At 40.9% G+C, this 18,986-nt stretch overlaps 1 protein-coding gene across 1 annotated transcript in view; it reads right to left on the reverse strand.

The window, feature by feature from the left end:
* Nucleotides 1-18,986, reverse strand: part of ZNRF2 (zinc and ring finger 2) — an 86,665-nt gene that overhangs the window by 22,747 nt on the left and 44,932 nt on the right. Inside the window, 1 exon segment of the mRNA XM_032784102.2 lies at nt 8,572-8,667. Within this exon segment, the coding sequence (XP_032639993.1) occupies nt 8,572-8,667 (96 nt within the window).

The raw sequence follows: 18,986 nt of genomic DNA on the forward strand, positions 1-18,986 counted from the left end.
AAACCCCTTCAGTTAATGTAGTATGCGTCCACATTATGGGCTTCCTATGGCAATGTTAGGTTATGTTATACCATATGTATGCCACTATAGCACCCATAGTGTAAGCATGGTCTTATGCCATCTAACACAGAGGTTCTCAAACTGTGGTCCATGGACCACCAGTGGTCTGCAAGCTCCATTCAGGTGGTCCGTGGATAGTTCCCTCTAAGTGTGCGCCTGGGCAACCACACATGAGACAATGAAGGGCCACCCACCTAATTAGTTGAGTTGCACAGGCGTGGCTACAGTAATTAGGTGCCTGGACCCTTGAGAAGGTGCATGTGTAAGATGAGGTGGTCGCCTCAGAGGGAATAAAGGGAAGGTAGGAGGGGGCAGTAGGGCGAAAGAGGGGATGGGGAGAATTTGGAACATGCAGGACTGCTGCAGTCAGAGAAAGAGGCAGCTTTCCCCAGCTCCAGGGCTGTGGCTGCCAGGGAGAGACAGCCCTTCTTCCCAGCCTCAGCTCCTTGGCAAGGGACAGACCCTCCTCTTTCTCAACCCCAAGGAAGAAAGGGTAAATCCATTGCATTAGAAAGGAAGACTACTGATATCAAAATATGAGTAGTGTGCTTTTATTTGTAGAACAAAAAAAGTTAATTTTTAAAAAAAATATTTTAATATAGAGTTTTTATCCAAAGTGCTTTACAAAAGTTAGCTAACGTTACAAACAATATTTGGAAAGATCATTACGTGGTCCGCCGAGACCCTCAGCAATTTTCAAGTGGTCCGTGAAAAAAAGTTTGAGAATCACTGATCTGAGGGGTATGTCCATCAACAGCTATTAACCAAGATGGTCAGAGAAAGCAACCCCATGCTCCGGTTGTCCCTAAACATCCAACTACCAGAAGCTAGGACTGGATGACAAGGGATGGATCACTCAAAATTGCCCTATTCTGTTCATTCCCTCTGGCCACTGTCAAACAGGATTATGGGCTAAACGGAATGGCTGTTCTTATGTCTAAGTTATGGTGCAGGCCTCTCCAGCCTCCAGAACATCCCAGGATTTGGAGAGCACAAACAGGGCTTAAAGCCACCTTAGTCCCCACTCTCCCCATGTAGAACTGATAAACGAAATTGTTTTTAATTGTTCACTTTATTAATATAAGTTCTGTTCACCATTCACTACACTTGCCTGCATTGTAACTTCTGTTCACTGTTTGCCATATTGTAATTCAAACCCCATTTTAAAACGCTCACTCCATTTTGTAAAAGCTTCCTCCAACCTTCATTTTTGCAAACCCTGCTGTAATCTTATTAGTTAGTTTAGATGTGTGAATGAGGCACGTATGGATGATAAAATCAACCTCCAGCCCCAGCCTGTCCTGATGAGGTGAAGTTCAACTACCAACGGCTGAAGACCTAGACAACAGTGAAACAAAGTAAAAAGCATCCACCCTAAAAAGAAAAGGACAAAAGAACAACAGAAGGAAGATCAAAGCCAGGTTCAAGGCTGAAAGTCACGCCTGCAATTGACGGGTGATCAATCCAAACCCAAAGGCAGCGTGACACAGCAAGACCTATAGACTTTGAATCCAAACTAAAAGCCTGTAAAAAAGAAGGGTGAGATAAGAGACTTTGGGTAACATTCTGCTGCCAACATGGAGCCAGCCACCTGCTGATTAATTTAACAACAGCAGAATGAAGCAACTCCCATGAACTAACATAGGGAAAAATCCCTATAAAGCTGAACTCTGAAGACTGAGGACTTTGAGTCTATGGTTCTGCTGCCAGCCTCCAGGAGCATCAGGTGCACCTGACCCGGACTCGGCTCCACTCTTGTGTACAGAGTACCTGGCCAGTATTCTGTCACAAGCAACTTTAGGCTGGTAACTATAATATCTACACAGAACTTGTATGAATGATTGTGTGAATGGATATATATATATATATATATAATCATAGAAATAAGTAACCAAACAACATTGTTTGCTGTTATCTTTTATTTTATTATGGTATTTACAATAAATGTGACAAATGTCTTGTCCCCTTTAAGATCCTGCTAGTTTTTATTGGTATAACACCCAGTATGAGAGTTCTGTGCTGTGCCTCTTGGGAAGAAAAACCCTCACCCAAACAATTTAGGCAATATTTTCGATTGCTTACTGAGAACAAGTCTCTTGAAGCAGCAGCTTGACAGCCAACCTGGAGACACACCAGGATCATGGCTTTCTGCATTCCACTTCATTTCTATCCTTTCTTGAGCAACTGGTACACACATCTTGCAAGTACTATAGATTAAAATAGAAATGCAGTGGAGGAGTTTTTTTAAAGGACATATTCCAATATACTGACTGTATGTCTAGCGTCCAGTAACATTTCTTTTGAGACTGACCAAAACTGATCTCTCTTTTCCTCACCTTCACAAATGCAGAATCAGTGGAGGGGTTTTGGGTTTGTTTGTTTTTTATTGTTAGTGGTGGTGAATAATTAAGCAATGGCATTTTTGTCCAAACAATTGCTTATCTCACTTAATTAAGCCTACACCTAAATGACAGTATGCATCCCATTGGCAGGTCCATCAGGAGAGCCTTAGAGGCTGGATCAACATCTCCAGCAACACATACCTTCTCAACAGCTTATTGAAACAACTTTGCAAAATCTTTCTGTCAAACAGCCATAAGGCAGTACGTCCATATTTTTTTGAAAAGTGATTTTTTAAAATCCCAAGTATTTGGATAAAAGAATAAAAGCAGTAGCTTATTTAGTGCTTTAATTTTGTGTAGTTGTTTATACCAGCCCCAACTCCCTCGTTGCTAGTCAACACAGCATTAAGAGTGTGTATGTTAATGAAAATGAATAATTAAACTGATCAAGATGCTGATTACTTTTAATTCATACAGCAGGTTTATTACGCAGTTTCAAGTCAGGATTCTGACACAGTAACCCTCTTACATACAGGCCTGAACGTAATCAAAAGTCAGTTCTACTTCTCTTGCTCTCCAGGTGTCTGGGTCAGTACAGAATAGTAAGAAAAATGAGGATGTATAATTGTAGCATTTTCCCCCTCCACTCTGCTTGCTTCTATTGATAATTAAGATCAGTTGTACTGCTATGGCTCAAGTCACTTTGAATGCTGCTGTATAATATTGGAATATTGAGCCATATGTATGCTCTGTTTGGGTCAAACACCACCACAACTGATTGTAATAAGAGAATATTGACCTTTATTTTCCTGGTTTTCCATCAAATATTTTGTTACTTTAATCTTCTACTTTAATTTTCGAGATTGTTTGCTATAAAAGCAGTAGCCACATACTATCTTATGATTTAGAAAAGACCTGAATTGATTTGAAATATAAATCCAAAAAGCCATAAGCAATGCTATATTGTTGACACAGTTTAATTGTTGAAATGTCTCTTTGGACGATAGGGCTCAAATTTCCCTTATTTTTATACCTGAACAAATGAATATCAACAAAGTTACCTTGCGCAAGAAAGCGTTCAACACTAAGGCCTGGTCTACACTGGGGATGGGGAGGTGTCGATCTAAGATACGCAACTTCAGCTATGAGAACAGATCTCTTAGATCCAATTAAAATTACTTCACGTCCTCGTAGCGCTGGATCGACGGCCGTAGCTCCCCTGTTGACTTTGCTGCCGCCTCTCGCACTGCTGGAGTTCAGCAGTTGACAGAAGAGCGATTGGGGATCGATTTATCGTGTCTACACTACACATGATAAATCGATCCCCGATAGATCGATTGCTACATGACGATCTGGCAGTAGTGTAGACATACCGTAAGTTTACACACTAAATGCCTTGATATTCTCCCTTTAAAATTACACTAACAATTAGTCCGTCTACGCAAAAACTTTACTGCCTTGAAAAAATTTCTCTCCGACAGTGAGAGAGGCTGACACATTTTGGTTTCATCTAACTTAGACTGATAGGAAGGAGGAAGAGCAAGAGAAAGACTACAACTTCTGAGAGGAAAACCAGCTGTAGAAACAGGACTTCTTAAAATCTTTAGATACTCTAAGAAATAAAGAGGACTAGAAGTCTAACATGATAGCAAGGATTATTTCAAAACAGAATAAGGTTGCAAGGTTTGTCAAAAGAGCAATCAATTTCTCTGATATGGAATCTAAAACTAGTTCAGTGCTACAGAGATATTTCTTTTACCACTCCTTTTACTTAGTTTTTTCTCCCCTTCAATGGCTTTTGGAAAATATTCTGCATGGATTGCACACACGGTCTATGCTCATTCATGTATATCACTCTCTAAAGCACCTATACTTTAATATTACCAGAAAGATAAGAGGTTCTGCAGAGCAGTCCTCCCTTCCATGTCCATGCTTCTGCAAGAGCACAATGGCAACACAATAAGGTGATCCGAGTTCTAACCCACAAAACATGGACACGATTAAGACTAAGTCCTGATATGTTTTTTATTAAAGTAAGGATTTTTGGAGAAACGGGGAGTGAATGTGCACTACTCTAGTAAGTAGTTGGCAACTTCATCCTCATATGAGGAAGGAGGATATCTTGTGGACAGAAGCAGTTGGATGTTGTCCTAGCTTCATCAGAGTCTGCAGGGCAAACATGACTCTTGGTCTCTGCCATGGCACAGAGTAAAGGTTCTCAAAGTGTGGTCCGCATATAGTTACCTCTAAGGTGCATGCCTGGGTGGCTGCACATGAAAAAAATGAAGGGCCATCCACCTAATTAGTGGAGCTGCGTAGGAGTGGGGTTCTCCAAATATATTGCTCCTGCCCATCCACACTGTAAAGGAGTTGTGGGCCTTTTTCTGTAAACCACATCTTTTACTAAATATTCAGAAGTCACCCATTAACATTCTACCGAGGGCATAAAGGCTCCAACCAACATTCTGAACTAGGGAGGATGATGGGAGGTACCAGTGTGGCTACGCAATGGTTCTGGAGAGGCAAAAACTTTCTGAAAACCTAGTTAGTTAATTTAGTAAGTAACTTTGCCTTCAGCTTCATCACTTTGACTCTGTAGGTCCCCATAGTATGGAGGCAAGCTACTAGAGATAACCCACAAAGAAGAGAATACTACTACTTAAGCAGTCCTCACTCAAACCCAGGGGCATGGACAAGGGGGAGAACAAGCAGGGGGAGAGCAAGCAAGGGCACAGCACCCTTCCCTCTCCCCCACTCCCCCCAATAATCAGCAGGAGCTGACAGCTGCTCCAACCCTGGGGCTATGGCAGCACAGAATGTGCCCTCCAAAAGTGGTCAAATTTAAATTCCTGAGCATGCCCCTGCTCAAACCCAACAGCTGACTGTATTTGAACCAAGAGTACTGCTTGGCAGGAGTATGGACAGAACTCCAAAGAAATAGCTCTGCAAACAATCAGATGGTTACATAACATAAGCAAGTTGTTGTAAATGGCTTTGCCCACAGTGGAGTGAGTGCTTCCCTTTCTGGAACCAAGATTCCTGCTATATTGTATCAGATTACAGTGCACATCTTGAGCCAATAACCTTGATTGAAAATGGCTAGATTCTTCTAAATCTATGCTAGAAATCAAAGTGATCGCAAAGGTCATCTTCTAGTCTAACCCTCTGCCAAGATGCACGATTTGTTGACTCCACACCATACATGACAGACAGCGATCCAGTCTCCTTTTGAAAAACTCCAGTGAAGAAGCTTCCAAAAGCTCCCTAGGCAGTCTATTCTATTGTCCTACTGTTCTTACAGTTAGGAAACTTTTCCTGAGATTTAATCCAAACCTGCTATGCTGTAGTTTGAACCCATTGCCCCATGTCCTGGCCTCTGTGGCAAGAGAACAACTTTTCTCCATCTTTTTTGTGGCATCCTTTCAAGTATCTGAAAACTGCTATCATGTCCCCCCTTACTCTCCTCTTTTCCAGACTAAACATACCCAGTTCCTCCAGGCTTTGTTCATAGCACTTGTATTCCATTTCTTTGATCATCTTTGTCACTGGCCTCTGGATCCTTTCCAGTTTCTCTACATCCTTTGTATACATTGGTGACTGACACTGGGCACAGTATTCCAGCTGAGGCCTAACCAGCACCATGTAGAGTGGTACTATCACCTCCAATGACTTGAATCCTATGACACTGTTAATGAAACCTAAAACTGCATTTGCTTTTTTTGCAACAGCATTGCAATGCTGACTCATGTTGAGGCTATGATCCATCACAACTCCCAGATCCTTCTCAGTAGTATTGAACAAGTTGTTCTAATCTAGGAGATATGGAAAAGATAATTCTAGAGAAATAAAAAAGGGCTCTTCTTACATCCCAGATACAGTAAAGCAACACAATCTACCATAGCAGGTCATGTAATCTTGGAAAGAATAAGGACAAGATGTATCCATTTATACGAAATATCAACTGTCAGCAACTGTCAACCTGAAATTAGGGCACATTTGTAAAACCGTTCTCTTTTTGCAGAAGAACATGTGAAGCAATCAACTACCAGATTTTGTTGTTCATGGACCCTTCTTGCTGAAGTTAACTGCCAAAAATGCCATAGCCAAAGAAAAGTGGTAGAGAAAGAAACTAGTTCAAAAAAGAGACTTATTTTTGTTAAATCCAGGTTAACAGTTCAACAGATTTATGAATTTGCCAGGGGAGGGGGCGAGTGGATATAAATTTACCACACTCTTCAATAAAAAATGCTGCTAGATATCCTCAAGTTGAAGTAAGCAATCTTCACATTTACAATATCAGAAGGAACAAGTAATCGAGAATTAAATGAACTGATCACATAAGAGTTCACTTCTTTAGTGGCTGTCCATTTCTTAAACTGCTATACTTCCAGTGTAAAACTGCCTTTGTTTTCCCTGAGAGAGAGAATTCGGAGAAAAGAGAAGGAAGAATAGATGTTTTTCTTGTCATCTTTAGTAGGTTTCTAAAATAACCATTGGCTGTCATAAGGAAACATTCTGCTCCCTTTGAATGAATTTTGTCAAGGCAGCAATGGTTAAATACGGGAAGCAGAGGAAAACATACAAAAAATACCTTTCCAGAAGCAATTTGATGAAGATTAAGCTGTACCCAGGAAAAAATTACAACAGCAATGTAAAGGCAGGAAAGCAAATTCCATTACTTACACTTCCTTTAAACTCATTATAATAAATAAATAAATAAATAAAAAAATCACACTTATAACCCTTCTTAATCAAGTCCAAAATGGCAGACTTCTGATGTCCATCTAATTAAGTAGAATGCATTATTTCAGAGTGAAAAAAAGTTCAAAAGAAGCCAAAATCAAGCCAATCCAGTGCTTACAATTTACAGTAAAAAGTGACAAGTCTCCCCTGTGGCACCTTATAGACTAACAGACATCTTGGAGCACAAGCTTTTGTGGGTGAATATCCACTTCGTTAGACGCATGCTCCAAGATGTCTGTTAGTCTATAAGGTGCCACAGGACTCTGTCGCTTTTTATAGATCCAGACTAACATGGTTACCCCTCTGATAAGTTACAGTAGAACCTCAGAGTTAAGAGCTGACCAGTCAACCACGACCTCAATTGGAACTGGGCAGCAGCAGAGACAAAAAAAGGAAACACAGTACAGTATTGGTTTAAACGTAAACTACTAAAAAATAACGGGAAAGCAGTAAAGTTTCAAAGATGTATAAATCAATGTTCAGCTGTAACCTTTTGAAAAAAAACATAACTTTTTGTTCAGAGTTACCAAAAAACCCTCCTTTTCCGAGATGTACATAACTCTGAGGTTCTACTGTACAGAGAAACCTGGCATATTCCTTCACCATTCCTTATAACCACAAGGTGGATTACTATAATCTTTTTGGCTAGACAATCAGCTGCTGAGCATATGCATGTGCCTCTGGGCAAGGACAAGAGGCTTCAGACAGTCTGCAAGCAGTGTGCGCCTACCAGCTACTCACTCATATGGTTCAATTGCGGTCAGAATTCTCCATAGCCTGTTTCCTCCCTGCCAGCTTCCCTCCTACTCCACTCTGACTACTGCCCAACTGCTTTACTCTCTCCTAATTGGGATAGATAGCCCATTCTTCTCTATTGCTCAGCAGCATGCCCCAGCACTATTCCAAGGTTTCCAAACAAACTGATTCCATCACCCACTTTCCTTGAGCCACACCCTTCAGAAAGCTTCAAAACCTTCCCTTCCTGAACAGTCTTCCTTTATGCTATCAGCTGTACCACTCTGTGATGTTGTCTAATTAAAATACACCAATGTAAATCATTATTGCTACCACTGTTATATACTTGCAACTTATAAAAAGATCAACTCATGGCCAGAAAGGGTTAAACAGCTTGCAGGCTGAATGACCCAAAGCCAACCTTTAAAGTCATGTTAGAAAGGTATGCAAATGGTAGTTAGGGCCATTCATGTTAGGTAGGCTAGAACTTTGAAATGCAAACCTATATTGTTAGAAGTGATACTACTTATGTGCATCTTAGAAGCAGCGTAGTTGTAGCATTCATGTCTAATTAATACACACACACACACACGAGAGATCAGAAGAGCTTCTCAACAGCTAAAATAAAAGAATGTTTATCCCAGTTACAGTTAAAATGAAGAATAAATATATTGGGTTACTTCTTACGTACCATTGTAGGTTATCCTTGGCTTCGTTAAACACATCACAAGATGCAAATCCATTTCATCTGAAGACACAAACTTTGAACATACAGGGCACTTGAATCCTATTAAAATAAATAAATATATAAATATATAGAGCTACTATATATTTGTACTGGATCCAAAATTTTACATATAATAATTTTACACACAATAAAACCAAAAGTGAACCAGCAGCTTTTATGGATTCAACAGAAACAATACGTCTGACATTTATACAGTTCCCTGGATTCTGAAAAATCTCAAAGAACATGGGTGTTCAAACAGAACACTATTTTTGGAAGGCACAGTTTTGCACTCTGTGAAACAGACCCTATTATATCAGTCTCACACTTCATGTGTGCTGTTTCATGGCAATGCTTTGCAGGTGCAAATCCTGCAAGCACAAAATTGTGCTTCAAAGAAAGCCCTCGGACCCTGTTTGAAAATCAAGCCCCAAAGGTATTTAATCTTTACCTATAATGTATTTGAGTCTTCACCTACCACAGACATACTGCTGGAATGGAACTTACGGTTATTTAATAACTCAGAGTAACTTTAAAAACAGTTTAGGACAGTAAGTGGAGAATATCTTAACCAACTGAAATGGCTACGGGAATTAAAAAAGGTAGACAGAACATAGTCATTAAAATTTGAATTTGGGCAGGAGTTCCGAGTTAACACCTTCATTCTTAACAAAGAATGCTATGAAACCTTTAGTGACCACAAGCAATTACGAACACTAGACTGCAGGTTCAATACTATCACATCCCCCAATACCACATACTGGGACACAGATTTAATATTAACTCAGAGGTGTCAGCTCACCTACTGAATCACTGATATTACTTCCTGCAGCAGAGTTTTAATTTGACTTCTCTCATTGAAATACTAACCAGGCATGACCCTGCTTAGCTTGAGAGATCACAGCCCAAGCTGATTTGAGGTAAGGAATAATTAGATAGTCTGGACTCTGATGTAATGCCATAATGGTGTATGATACTTTGCTTAATGCTGTAATATCTGTGATTATCAATGACAATAGCCTTCTAATTAAAGAACAAGGTTGGCTGGTCAAGTCTTGCAACCCACATACCAAGGAAATTTCAAGTGGCAGGCTGCTTTTGATCAATGGAATTGGTTTGCTTTCTACTGGTGCATAAGCTGTCTCAAAGAAAAAATGCTCATCTTAAGGTCTAACAGCTTGTTAATGAGTATAACATACAGCAAAAAATGTGAACCTAAAACATTCAAAGCTAGCCTTCAGCAATCATCCTCTGCTAATAGCGTAAGAGGAATAGGAAGATGAAGAAAAAACTACCGTGGAAAGCAATTATGGAGGTGGGTACAGTTAAAACACAGAGTCTCCCATCTCCATGTCCAGCTGAACATGGGATTGCTCATCGTAGAAAAGACAACTGAGGGGGGATAAGATAAAAGGTCTATATAATCATGAATGGTGTGGAGAAAATGAATAGGGAAGTGCGATTTACCCCTTCAGATAAACAAGGAACAGGCAACCACCAATGAAATTAATTGGCAGCAGGTTTAAAACAAACAAAAGCAAGTACTTCTTCACACAATGCACAAACTGTGGAACTCGTTGCCAGGGGATGTTGTGAAACCCAGAAGTGCGAGTTAAAAAAAGAATCAGATAAGTTCACGGAGGACAGGCTAATTAGCCAAGATGGTCAGGGATGCAACCCCATACTCTGGGTGTCCCTAAACCTCTTACTGCCAGAAGCTGCGACTGGACGACAGGGGATGGAAGCCTTGATAACTTGCCCTATTGTGTTCATTCCCTCTGAAGCATCTGGCATTGGCCAATGTCGGAAGACAGAATACTCGGCTAGACCAATGTGGCTATTCTTATGAAGGGTTGCTCCCAGGCTTTTTGCAACATTATTCCTCAGTGTTACTCCTAGTTCTCTCTCTAGCACTAAATCATCCATAAGGCAGAGAAGTCAGTCAAGGATATCAAATTACTTGATGCCACACTTTTAAGCAAATAATTCCTATAAGCTTTGATCTGTTAAAAATTACACAGATATGGAGTCAACTTTTCAAACCACATTTACTTCCAATATTGTGCAATGGATTTTTTCCCACTGTTAATTTCCTCTTCATACAAAAAAAACTATAAATTTTTGGTGCAAGATAAAAGGAGGCAAAGATTAAAATTGAAGACAAATAAGTAACTGTTGATGGGTGTGATGAGTTCAGAACACCAAAGACTGAATAGCTTTAAGAAAGTGATCATGTCAAGCCTCTTCAGTCTTGTGATTTCACACAACAGGAAGTGTTCTCTAACAAGTGATGTTTATAAATATGTACTGAGCACCTTCAGCCACTAATCAACCTGAAATGGTCTGGCTTTCAAACTTTTCTAGACTACTGTACCCTTTTCAGAAGTCTGATGTGTCTTGCCTACCCCCAGGTTTCACCTCACTAAAAAACTTCTTGGTTACGAAATCAGACATAAAACTACAAAAGTACCCCAGCACGCTATTACTGAAAATTGCTTACTTTCTCATTACCATATAATTATAAATCAACTAGAATATAAATACTGTACTTACATTTCAGCGTACAGTATATACAGCAGCATGAACAAGTCATTGTCTATAGTACAAACTAAAGTTTCATGACTTCGCTAGTGCTTTTTATGTAGCCTGTTATAAAACTAAGCAAATAGCTAGATGAGTTGATGTACCCCGATTGAGAACCACTGTTCTACAGGACAAGTCAGTGTTTTTCCAGAATTTCTTTGTTTTTGCCATGACTGTCCAATTCTAATCTCAATCGATAACTTAAACACCTAATGCTATTATCTCACCAACCACTAACTTTTCTCCCTCGATCATATTTTGCTTATAATCTCAACTCTCCAAACCATACCAGAATTCCTATCCATCCCTGCCTTCACAGCTGAAATCCGATTTTTCATTCTCTGACCCTCTTTTGCTACTAGCAATCACTTCCTCATTAAAAAGTCATCTCCATCGAAACAATACTCCCCTCTGTCTTGGGATATTATTCTCTAAAACAACTACTTACATTATCAAATATTTTTATTTTCTTTTTCATTTTCTGAGCCCATTCCCACATCCATTAGTCAAATTTCCTTTCCACAATGATTTTTTAATCTGCCTCATGTTAAGGTTGGACATTTGAATCAAATGTTATCACAAATGATCAAATATTTTAAAGCACTCATTCATTAGACTAGTAACAGTAACATTGAAGATTAAGACTTAATAGTCAGGCATATCTTTCAAAGGTTAAGCTAATTACAAAAGTTACTTGACTGACTTGGAATAACTCAAAAATGTGAAATAATTAAATCAAGTTCTAAAAATGAACTTTTGACTTTTCTACCAATGTTAGAATAGCAGTTCAACATGAACGGTATTCAAGTCTGAATAGTTAGAATAGAAAAAATAAATTAAATAGAAATAAGTCAATCACATAGCAACTATAAAAGAAAAAAAGTCATTTTACATGCACTTTTGCTAGGCAGGCGACAGGCCAACTCTTCAAGCAGCTTAATGGCCGTGCATCTTTTCTTTGTGTTAGGGGAAGAAGACTGTGAACCCTTCTCCCCCCCATTCCGTTTTGAGTTAATTTATTATGCATGTTTGTGTAGTCAATTTAGATTGTAAACTCTTCAGGGCAGGGACCATGTCTAAATTTGTTTGATGTGCTTTGTAAACTGCCCAAGCATCGATGGCATGGTATACAAATAAAGAAATACATATGTTTGTTCTGGAAGGATTCCATTCAATCAAGATGCTCAACTTATAATTAATTTACCTTTTTCCCCAGAGGTGGCATTAGCATGTAGTAAAATGAGCGAGCAAGACACTGAATAGGCTTGCTAACAGACAACAACGATGCAATCAGAAAGGTAGGCCATAGCTTACGTCAGGGCATTCTTGTTGAAATATTTGATAATATTTAACCAGGGACAAATAATAGGCAGTAAACTGACATCATTTGGCCAGCTTGCCAAGCCTACCTCATGTACTCCTGGGGGAATTTTGTGCCACTGCACATGCGCAGAATTCACGTTCCCTGCAGATCTCTTTGCTTCCTCACAGAAAAATGACTGACAGGGAAGCAAAGGAAAGCTGCAAGAGTGATCATGCACCCCTCCCTAGCAGCACAAATACAGTAACTCCTCGCTTATGTTATAGTTATGTTCTTGAAAAATGTGACTTTAAGCAAAATGATGTTAAGCAAATCCAATTTCCCCATAAGAATTCATGTAAATGGGGGTGGGGGAAGAGGACGGGTAGGTTCCAGGGAAAAAAATTTTGCCGGACAAAAGACATATAAAGAATAAGCTTTAAACAAGTTCTAACCAGAGGATTGTCTGGAGACCTTCTCGTGAGCTCCCTGAGCTTCTCCTAAAGCAACCGCGTTGATATCAGGAGGGATATTTCCCAGGGAATGCCTTGCTGCTAAATGATGAACTAGCATTCTGCTGAGCCATCAAGGGTTAACATATTGTTGTTAATGTAGCCTCACACTCCACAAGGCAGCACCAAGGGAGGAGATAATACACAGGACAGTGGCTGCAAATGCTTCCCTGGGGAAAGTGATGAGGAATCCACACTATCCGTCTGGAGCACACCACACCTTCCTCTGGGTGGCGCATGCACGACTCTACAGGTGCAGACTTTCCAAAGTGCTGGGGGAGCACAAACTCCAGCTCTGCCCCAGGTCTACCCCCACTCCACCTGCTCCCCCCAACGCATCCTTGCTCCTTCCCCCCTAGCCTCTTAAATGCTGTGAAACAGCTGACTGCTGCACAGGGAGGGAGTGGGGAGGCTGCATGCCTCCCACCCACATCAGTCAGCTGTTTTGCAGAGTTCAGGAGGCTCTGGGAGGAGAGGGGAGGGGAGTGAAGATGCAGCGCGCAGCCTCCAGCTCCTTCCCCACACCTTCTGCCTGCAGCAATCAGCTGTTTCAGGGCATTCAAGAGGCCAGCGCACCATGTCCTCGCTCCACCCCCTCCCCCCGGTTTCCTGAACACTCACAAAACAGCTGATTGCTGCAGGTGGGAGGGGAGAGTTGCTGATACGTGGGGTCACTGGGGGGGCAGGAGGGGAGCTGACGGGGGGCTGCCAGCCTCCCTTGGTCCCAAGCCCACAAAGCCAAACATTATAAGCAAACATTCTACAACTTTAAATGAGTATGTTCTCTAATAGATCAGGGACATAATGTAATCCCGGTTAACATTTTAAGTGAGGAGTTACTGTACATCGTTTCGGGCAGCCGGTGGAGAGGTAAATCATCACAGGGCTGGGGACACTCCAGCCAGTGGCTGCTACCCTGCACTGGGATCAGCTGCTAGTCCTGCCTGGGCTGGAGGTGGGGAAGAACAAGACTTCCTCTTCCCCTGCAAAGAGCAGACGGAGCCGAGTCAGACCTACCCTCAGAAATCTCCCGTCTGCAGGAAGCTCAGCATCCTCCCCTGCTTCCTGCCCTCATTGTTATACGGGAAAGCTGGTCCCCCATCCACCCAACCCCTGTGCATTTGGACCACCCCACACCAAGCCTCTCCCTGTACATCCAGAACCCCCTCCTCCCACCAACCCTCCATACCCAAACCCCACCCCATTGAACCTCAACCTCTGCATCTGGAGCTCCCCTGTCTCCTGACTCCCACCATTCCCCCTGCACCTGCACCACCCCAAGGACCCCCATGCACCCAGACCCCACCACACTCAGTCCCAACTAGCTGCATCCAGACCCCCACCACGCCCTACTCCCCTAGTACCCAGACCCCTTGCTGAGCCCCCAACCATTTTCACCAGAAACACCCTACAGAGTCCCATTGTCCCTGCACGTGGAACTCTCCCACCCCCAACGATCCTCTGTGCATCCAGATACCCCCACTGAGCTGCCCACACCCAGACTGTCCCACACAGAACCCTCTCACTCCCACATTGGGATCCTTCCTGATTGAGCCTGCTTTCCCCACATTTGATGCACTTGGAGTGGAGGGGCAGGGTCCCAGGGTGTTCCCTGGGCAGGCCCAGCCCTTGTGCTGTGTCAGGGTTGGGTGCAGCTTCACTGCTAAGTCCATGTCCCAGAAGGTGAAGGCTGATCACCCACCTCTGTGCAGCCAGCGGCCTGTACTCCCCACTGCCATGCTGCAGCCCTCCAGAGTTATTTACTGACAAATAAAACTTGCAGAATTTTAAAGTATTGTGTGCTGAATTTTTTAATTTTTTGGCGCAGAATTCCTTCAGGAGTACTCCCGTTCAAAACAGTTGCCTTCAACACCTCTTATAAAAAGCCACTTCACCCTTCTTTCTACAGCAAGATTCCAAAAGCAATCCTTAATCTTATCTCTTCTCCCTCTGGGGCCTCTCATTACCAGTGTTAACCCTTAACAACACTGTACTTGTAGATTTGGGTATTATCCATCTATATCTTCATTAGTTCACAAAGAAAGGATCAAAATTAATGTTTATAGGGTATTTGTGGTGTTATGTCAAATGTTTCTACAGCAAAGCCTTCCTAATATATGTAGTTTTAATCTGTACGACTGGAATTCATTTGACAGATCCAATAGCATGTATGAGAAACAATTTAACAAGTTTCTGCTTTAAATTGCTTTCATCCCACTTTTAACAGATACAAATAATTAAGAATGAGACCTATAGGAGCAGTCAGTCTTATCTGATCAACGTTAGTAGAGGAATTAGAAGGGAATTGCAGACTATATATGAAGGAGAGGTGGGAGTACAGTAAAGAAATAATGCCCGAGATCTAAATTTTAAAATTAAACTGCTTGACTAACAACCCAATAATCGCTGCAAAGTTGAAATAAATCCTATGGTGCTCATCACTAGCTGCTGCAGCACAGAATGGGGGAGAGAATGAAAAGATTTGACCCAATATCACCATCTGTCTCTTCATCATTATCACCAGAGAGAGCGGATGAAGCAGCTGACAGAAGCTACAGCAACTGAGATTTTTAGGAGAAAGGGCTCTCACCACTCTAGCTATTGCTTCCTGCCACTGCAAAAGACTTACTCTGATCTCTAAGAAATTTACAGCCTCATTTTGAATTAGCTGCCTTTAAATAAAATATATATATGTTATATATACACACCAGGGTTTCTCAAAACAGTGGTTGCTGCTTCTGTAGGGAAAGCCCCTGCAGGCTGGGCCAGTGTGTTTACCTGCCCCGTCCGCAGGTCCGGCCGATCGCGGCTCCCACTGGCAGCGGATCGCTGCTCCAGGCCAATGGGAGCTGCTGGAAGTGGCGCGGACCGAGGGACTTACTGTTTGAGAAACCCTGATTACACACACACACACACACACACACACACACACAGTCAATTAATTGCAGTTAACTCATGTGATTAACTAAAAATTAATCACGATTCACTGCAGTTTTAATTGCACTGTTAAATTCAATTGATATTCTATTCTTTATTAAATATTTTTCGATGTTTTTCTACATTTTCAAGTATATTGACTTCAATTACAACACAATACAAAGTGTACAGTGCTCACTTTATATTATTACAATTTGCACTGTAAAAATAACGTATCTTTCAGTTCACCTCATACAAGTACTGTAATGCAATCTCTATCGTGAAAGTGCAACTTACAAATGTAGGGGGTTTTTGTTACTTAACTGCACTCAGAACAAAACAATGTAAAACTTTACAGCCTACAAGTCCATTCAGTCCTACTTCTTGTTTAGCAAATCACTAAGACAAACAAGTTTGTTTACATTTACAAGTGATAATGCTGCTCACTTCTTATTTACAAGAACTCACCAGAAGGTGAAACAGGCATTCACATGGCCGGCTAACAAAAGGTCCATTGCAAGGTATTTACACGCCAGATATATTAAATATTCATCATGTTCCTTTCATGCCTCGGCCACCATTCTACCGAGGACATGCTTCTGTGGCTGATGATGCTTGTTAAAAATATATATATTAATGTGTAACTGAACTCCTTGGGGCGGCGAACTTGTATGTCTCAGTTGTTTTACCCACATTCTGCCATGTGTTTCATGCTTATATGTAGTCTTGGATGACATGACTCAGCACATGTTCGATTTTAAGAACACTTTTGCTGCAGAACTGAGAAACCCAAGAAGGTACCAATTGTAGTATTTCTAAAGATAGCTACACACCTGACCAAGGTTTAAGAAGCCTGAAGTGCCTTCCAAAATCTGAGAGGGAATGAGGCATGGCACATGCTTTCAGATGGCCTTCTGAAATTAAGTGAACTAAGTCAGCTCTGATGCATGAAAACTTACAGAGACACCGAACCACTAAAAAGAAAACCAACCTTCTGCTGATGGCATCTAACCTCTCGAACAAAAATGAACAATGCATCGGTCCATACAGCTTTAGATTGTTATCGAGCAAGAACTCATCATCAGCTATGGACACCAATGTCCTCTGGAATGGTGGTTGAAGAAATGAAAGGGACATAATAAATCATAGCGCATCTGACCATGTAAATATCTTCCGACGCCAGCTACAAACAGTGCCATGAATATTGCCGTGTTCTTCAACTTTCAGGTGACATTCGAAAAAGCCAGCGGGGCAGCAATTTATCTTCCTGCCAAATGTAAAACACACCTTATTTGTCTGAATGGACTGAACAAGACAACTAGGGACTGAGTGGACTTGAAGGCTACTAAAAGTTTACATTTGATTTATTTTTGAATGCGCCGTTATTTTTGTACATAATGCTACAGTTGTAAGGAAGTCCACACTTTCATGATAAGAGAGATTGCAATCTATCAGTAGCTATGATATAGGTGTATTTGAAATATACTATTTCCTTTGGCTTTTTACGAAAGTGGAAATATTTGTATATCAAAAAATAATAAAGGTTTTGAGCACTGTTACACTTTGTTTATTGTGTTGTTAATTTGAAATAGATATTTGAAAATGTAGGAGAAAACATCACAAAAATATTTTAAAAATAAGTGGATATTCTATTTATTAAACAGTCACTAGAATAATTCATAATTCGGTCTTTTGTAATCACCACAATCTTTTCTAATTGCTTGACATACATTCTAATAGTATATTTAAAGCGTGGATGCAAGGAACCTATAGTAGAACCCCTTTTTTTTTTTTTTTAAATTTGGGTGGTTGTTAGTACCTAAAATCCACACCTAGGCACCTATAACAAATGGCTTGCTTTTTAGAAAGGTTCAGCATAAAAACATTTCCAAGATAAACGTCCCCTGAACAACTTTGGAGAGGATTTAGGATAAGTGTTTAAAAAAAAAAAAAAAAAAAAAAAGGGAAAGATTTGACAAGATAAAGAAACTGCTTCTGTGCTTGTTTCATTTAAATTAGGATGGTTAAAAGCAGCATTTTTCTTCAGCATAGTAAAGTTTCAAAAAGTTATATTATGTCAATGTTCAATTGTAAACTTTTGAAAGAACAACAAAATGTTATGACTGAGTTACCAACATTTCAGAGTTATGAACAACCTCCCTTCCTGAGGTGTTCATAACTGAGGTTCTACTGTACTTGTTTTATCAACAACCACAGTTTGTTCAGTACATTCAGTACTATTCTAAAGAGGCGAGCTGGGTAGGAAGGTAGAAGAACTTCTCAGAAAGCAGTCCCCCAGTGATTCACAATGTATAAATAACTCAGAGAACAAAGGAACTGCTGTGCTACTGGCAAGGCAAACCCAAGAAAAGCATTTATGGCCGTTTGCTTTTATCACCAGCTCAAGGAAACATTCCAATAACCAATTCCATAAGAGTTTTTCAGGTGCCTAAAGTCATTGTCAATAAAGCAATCAAAGGAAAGTTCAAATTGGCCTGCTCTCTAATATAGTAGTAAATCCTTTGTCTTTAGTAGATAAACTGTTGTCAATAATGTAAATCCAGACACATCAGGGCAATAAAGAGGCCTAAATCAGTAAATGTGGTATCAAATTCACTAAGGGTATGGCTACACTTGGAATTTCAAAGCGCTGCCGCAACAGCGCTTTGAAGCGTGAGTGTGGTCGGAGCGGCAGCGCTGGGAGAGAGCTCTTCAGCACTGCACGTAAACCACATCCTCTACGGGTGTAGCGTGCAGCGCTGGGAGCGCCCCCTGATTACACTGATGATTTACAGTGCTGTATCTTGCAGCGCTCGGGGGGGTGTTTTTTCACACTCGAGCGCGAAAGTTGCAGTGCTGTAAAGTGCGAGTGTAGCCATACCCTAAGAGTACATACAACTGCTCTGTAGTAACTGTCATAAACAGATTGTTAAGGGTTAATGTCTCTTTCACCTGGAAAGGGTTAACAAACAGGGAACCAAACACCTGACCAGAGGACCAATCAGGAAACAAAATACTTTCAAATCTCAAGGGAGGGAAGTTTGTGGTGTGGGTCCTTTGTTCTGTGT

Source organism: Chelonoidis abingdonii, chromosome 2 (genome assembly GCF_003597395.2).
Source record: "Chelonoidis abingdonii isolate Lonesome George chromosome 2, CheloAbing_2.0, whole genome shotgun sequence".
Taxonomy (NCBI): Eukaryota; Metazoa; Chordata; order Testudines; family Testudinidae; genus Chelonoidis; species Chelonoidis abingdonii.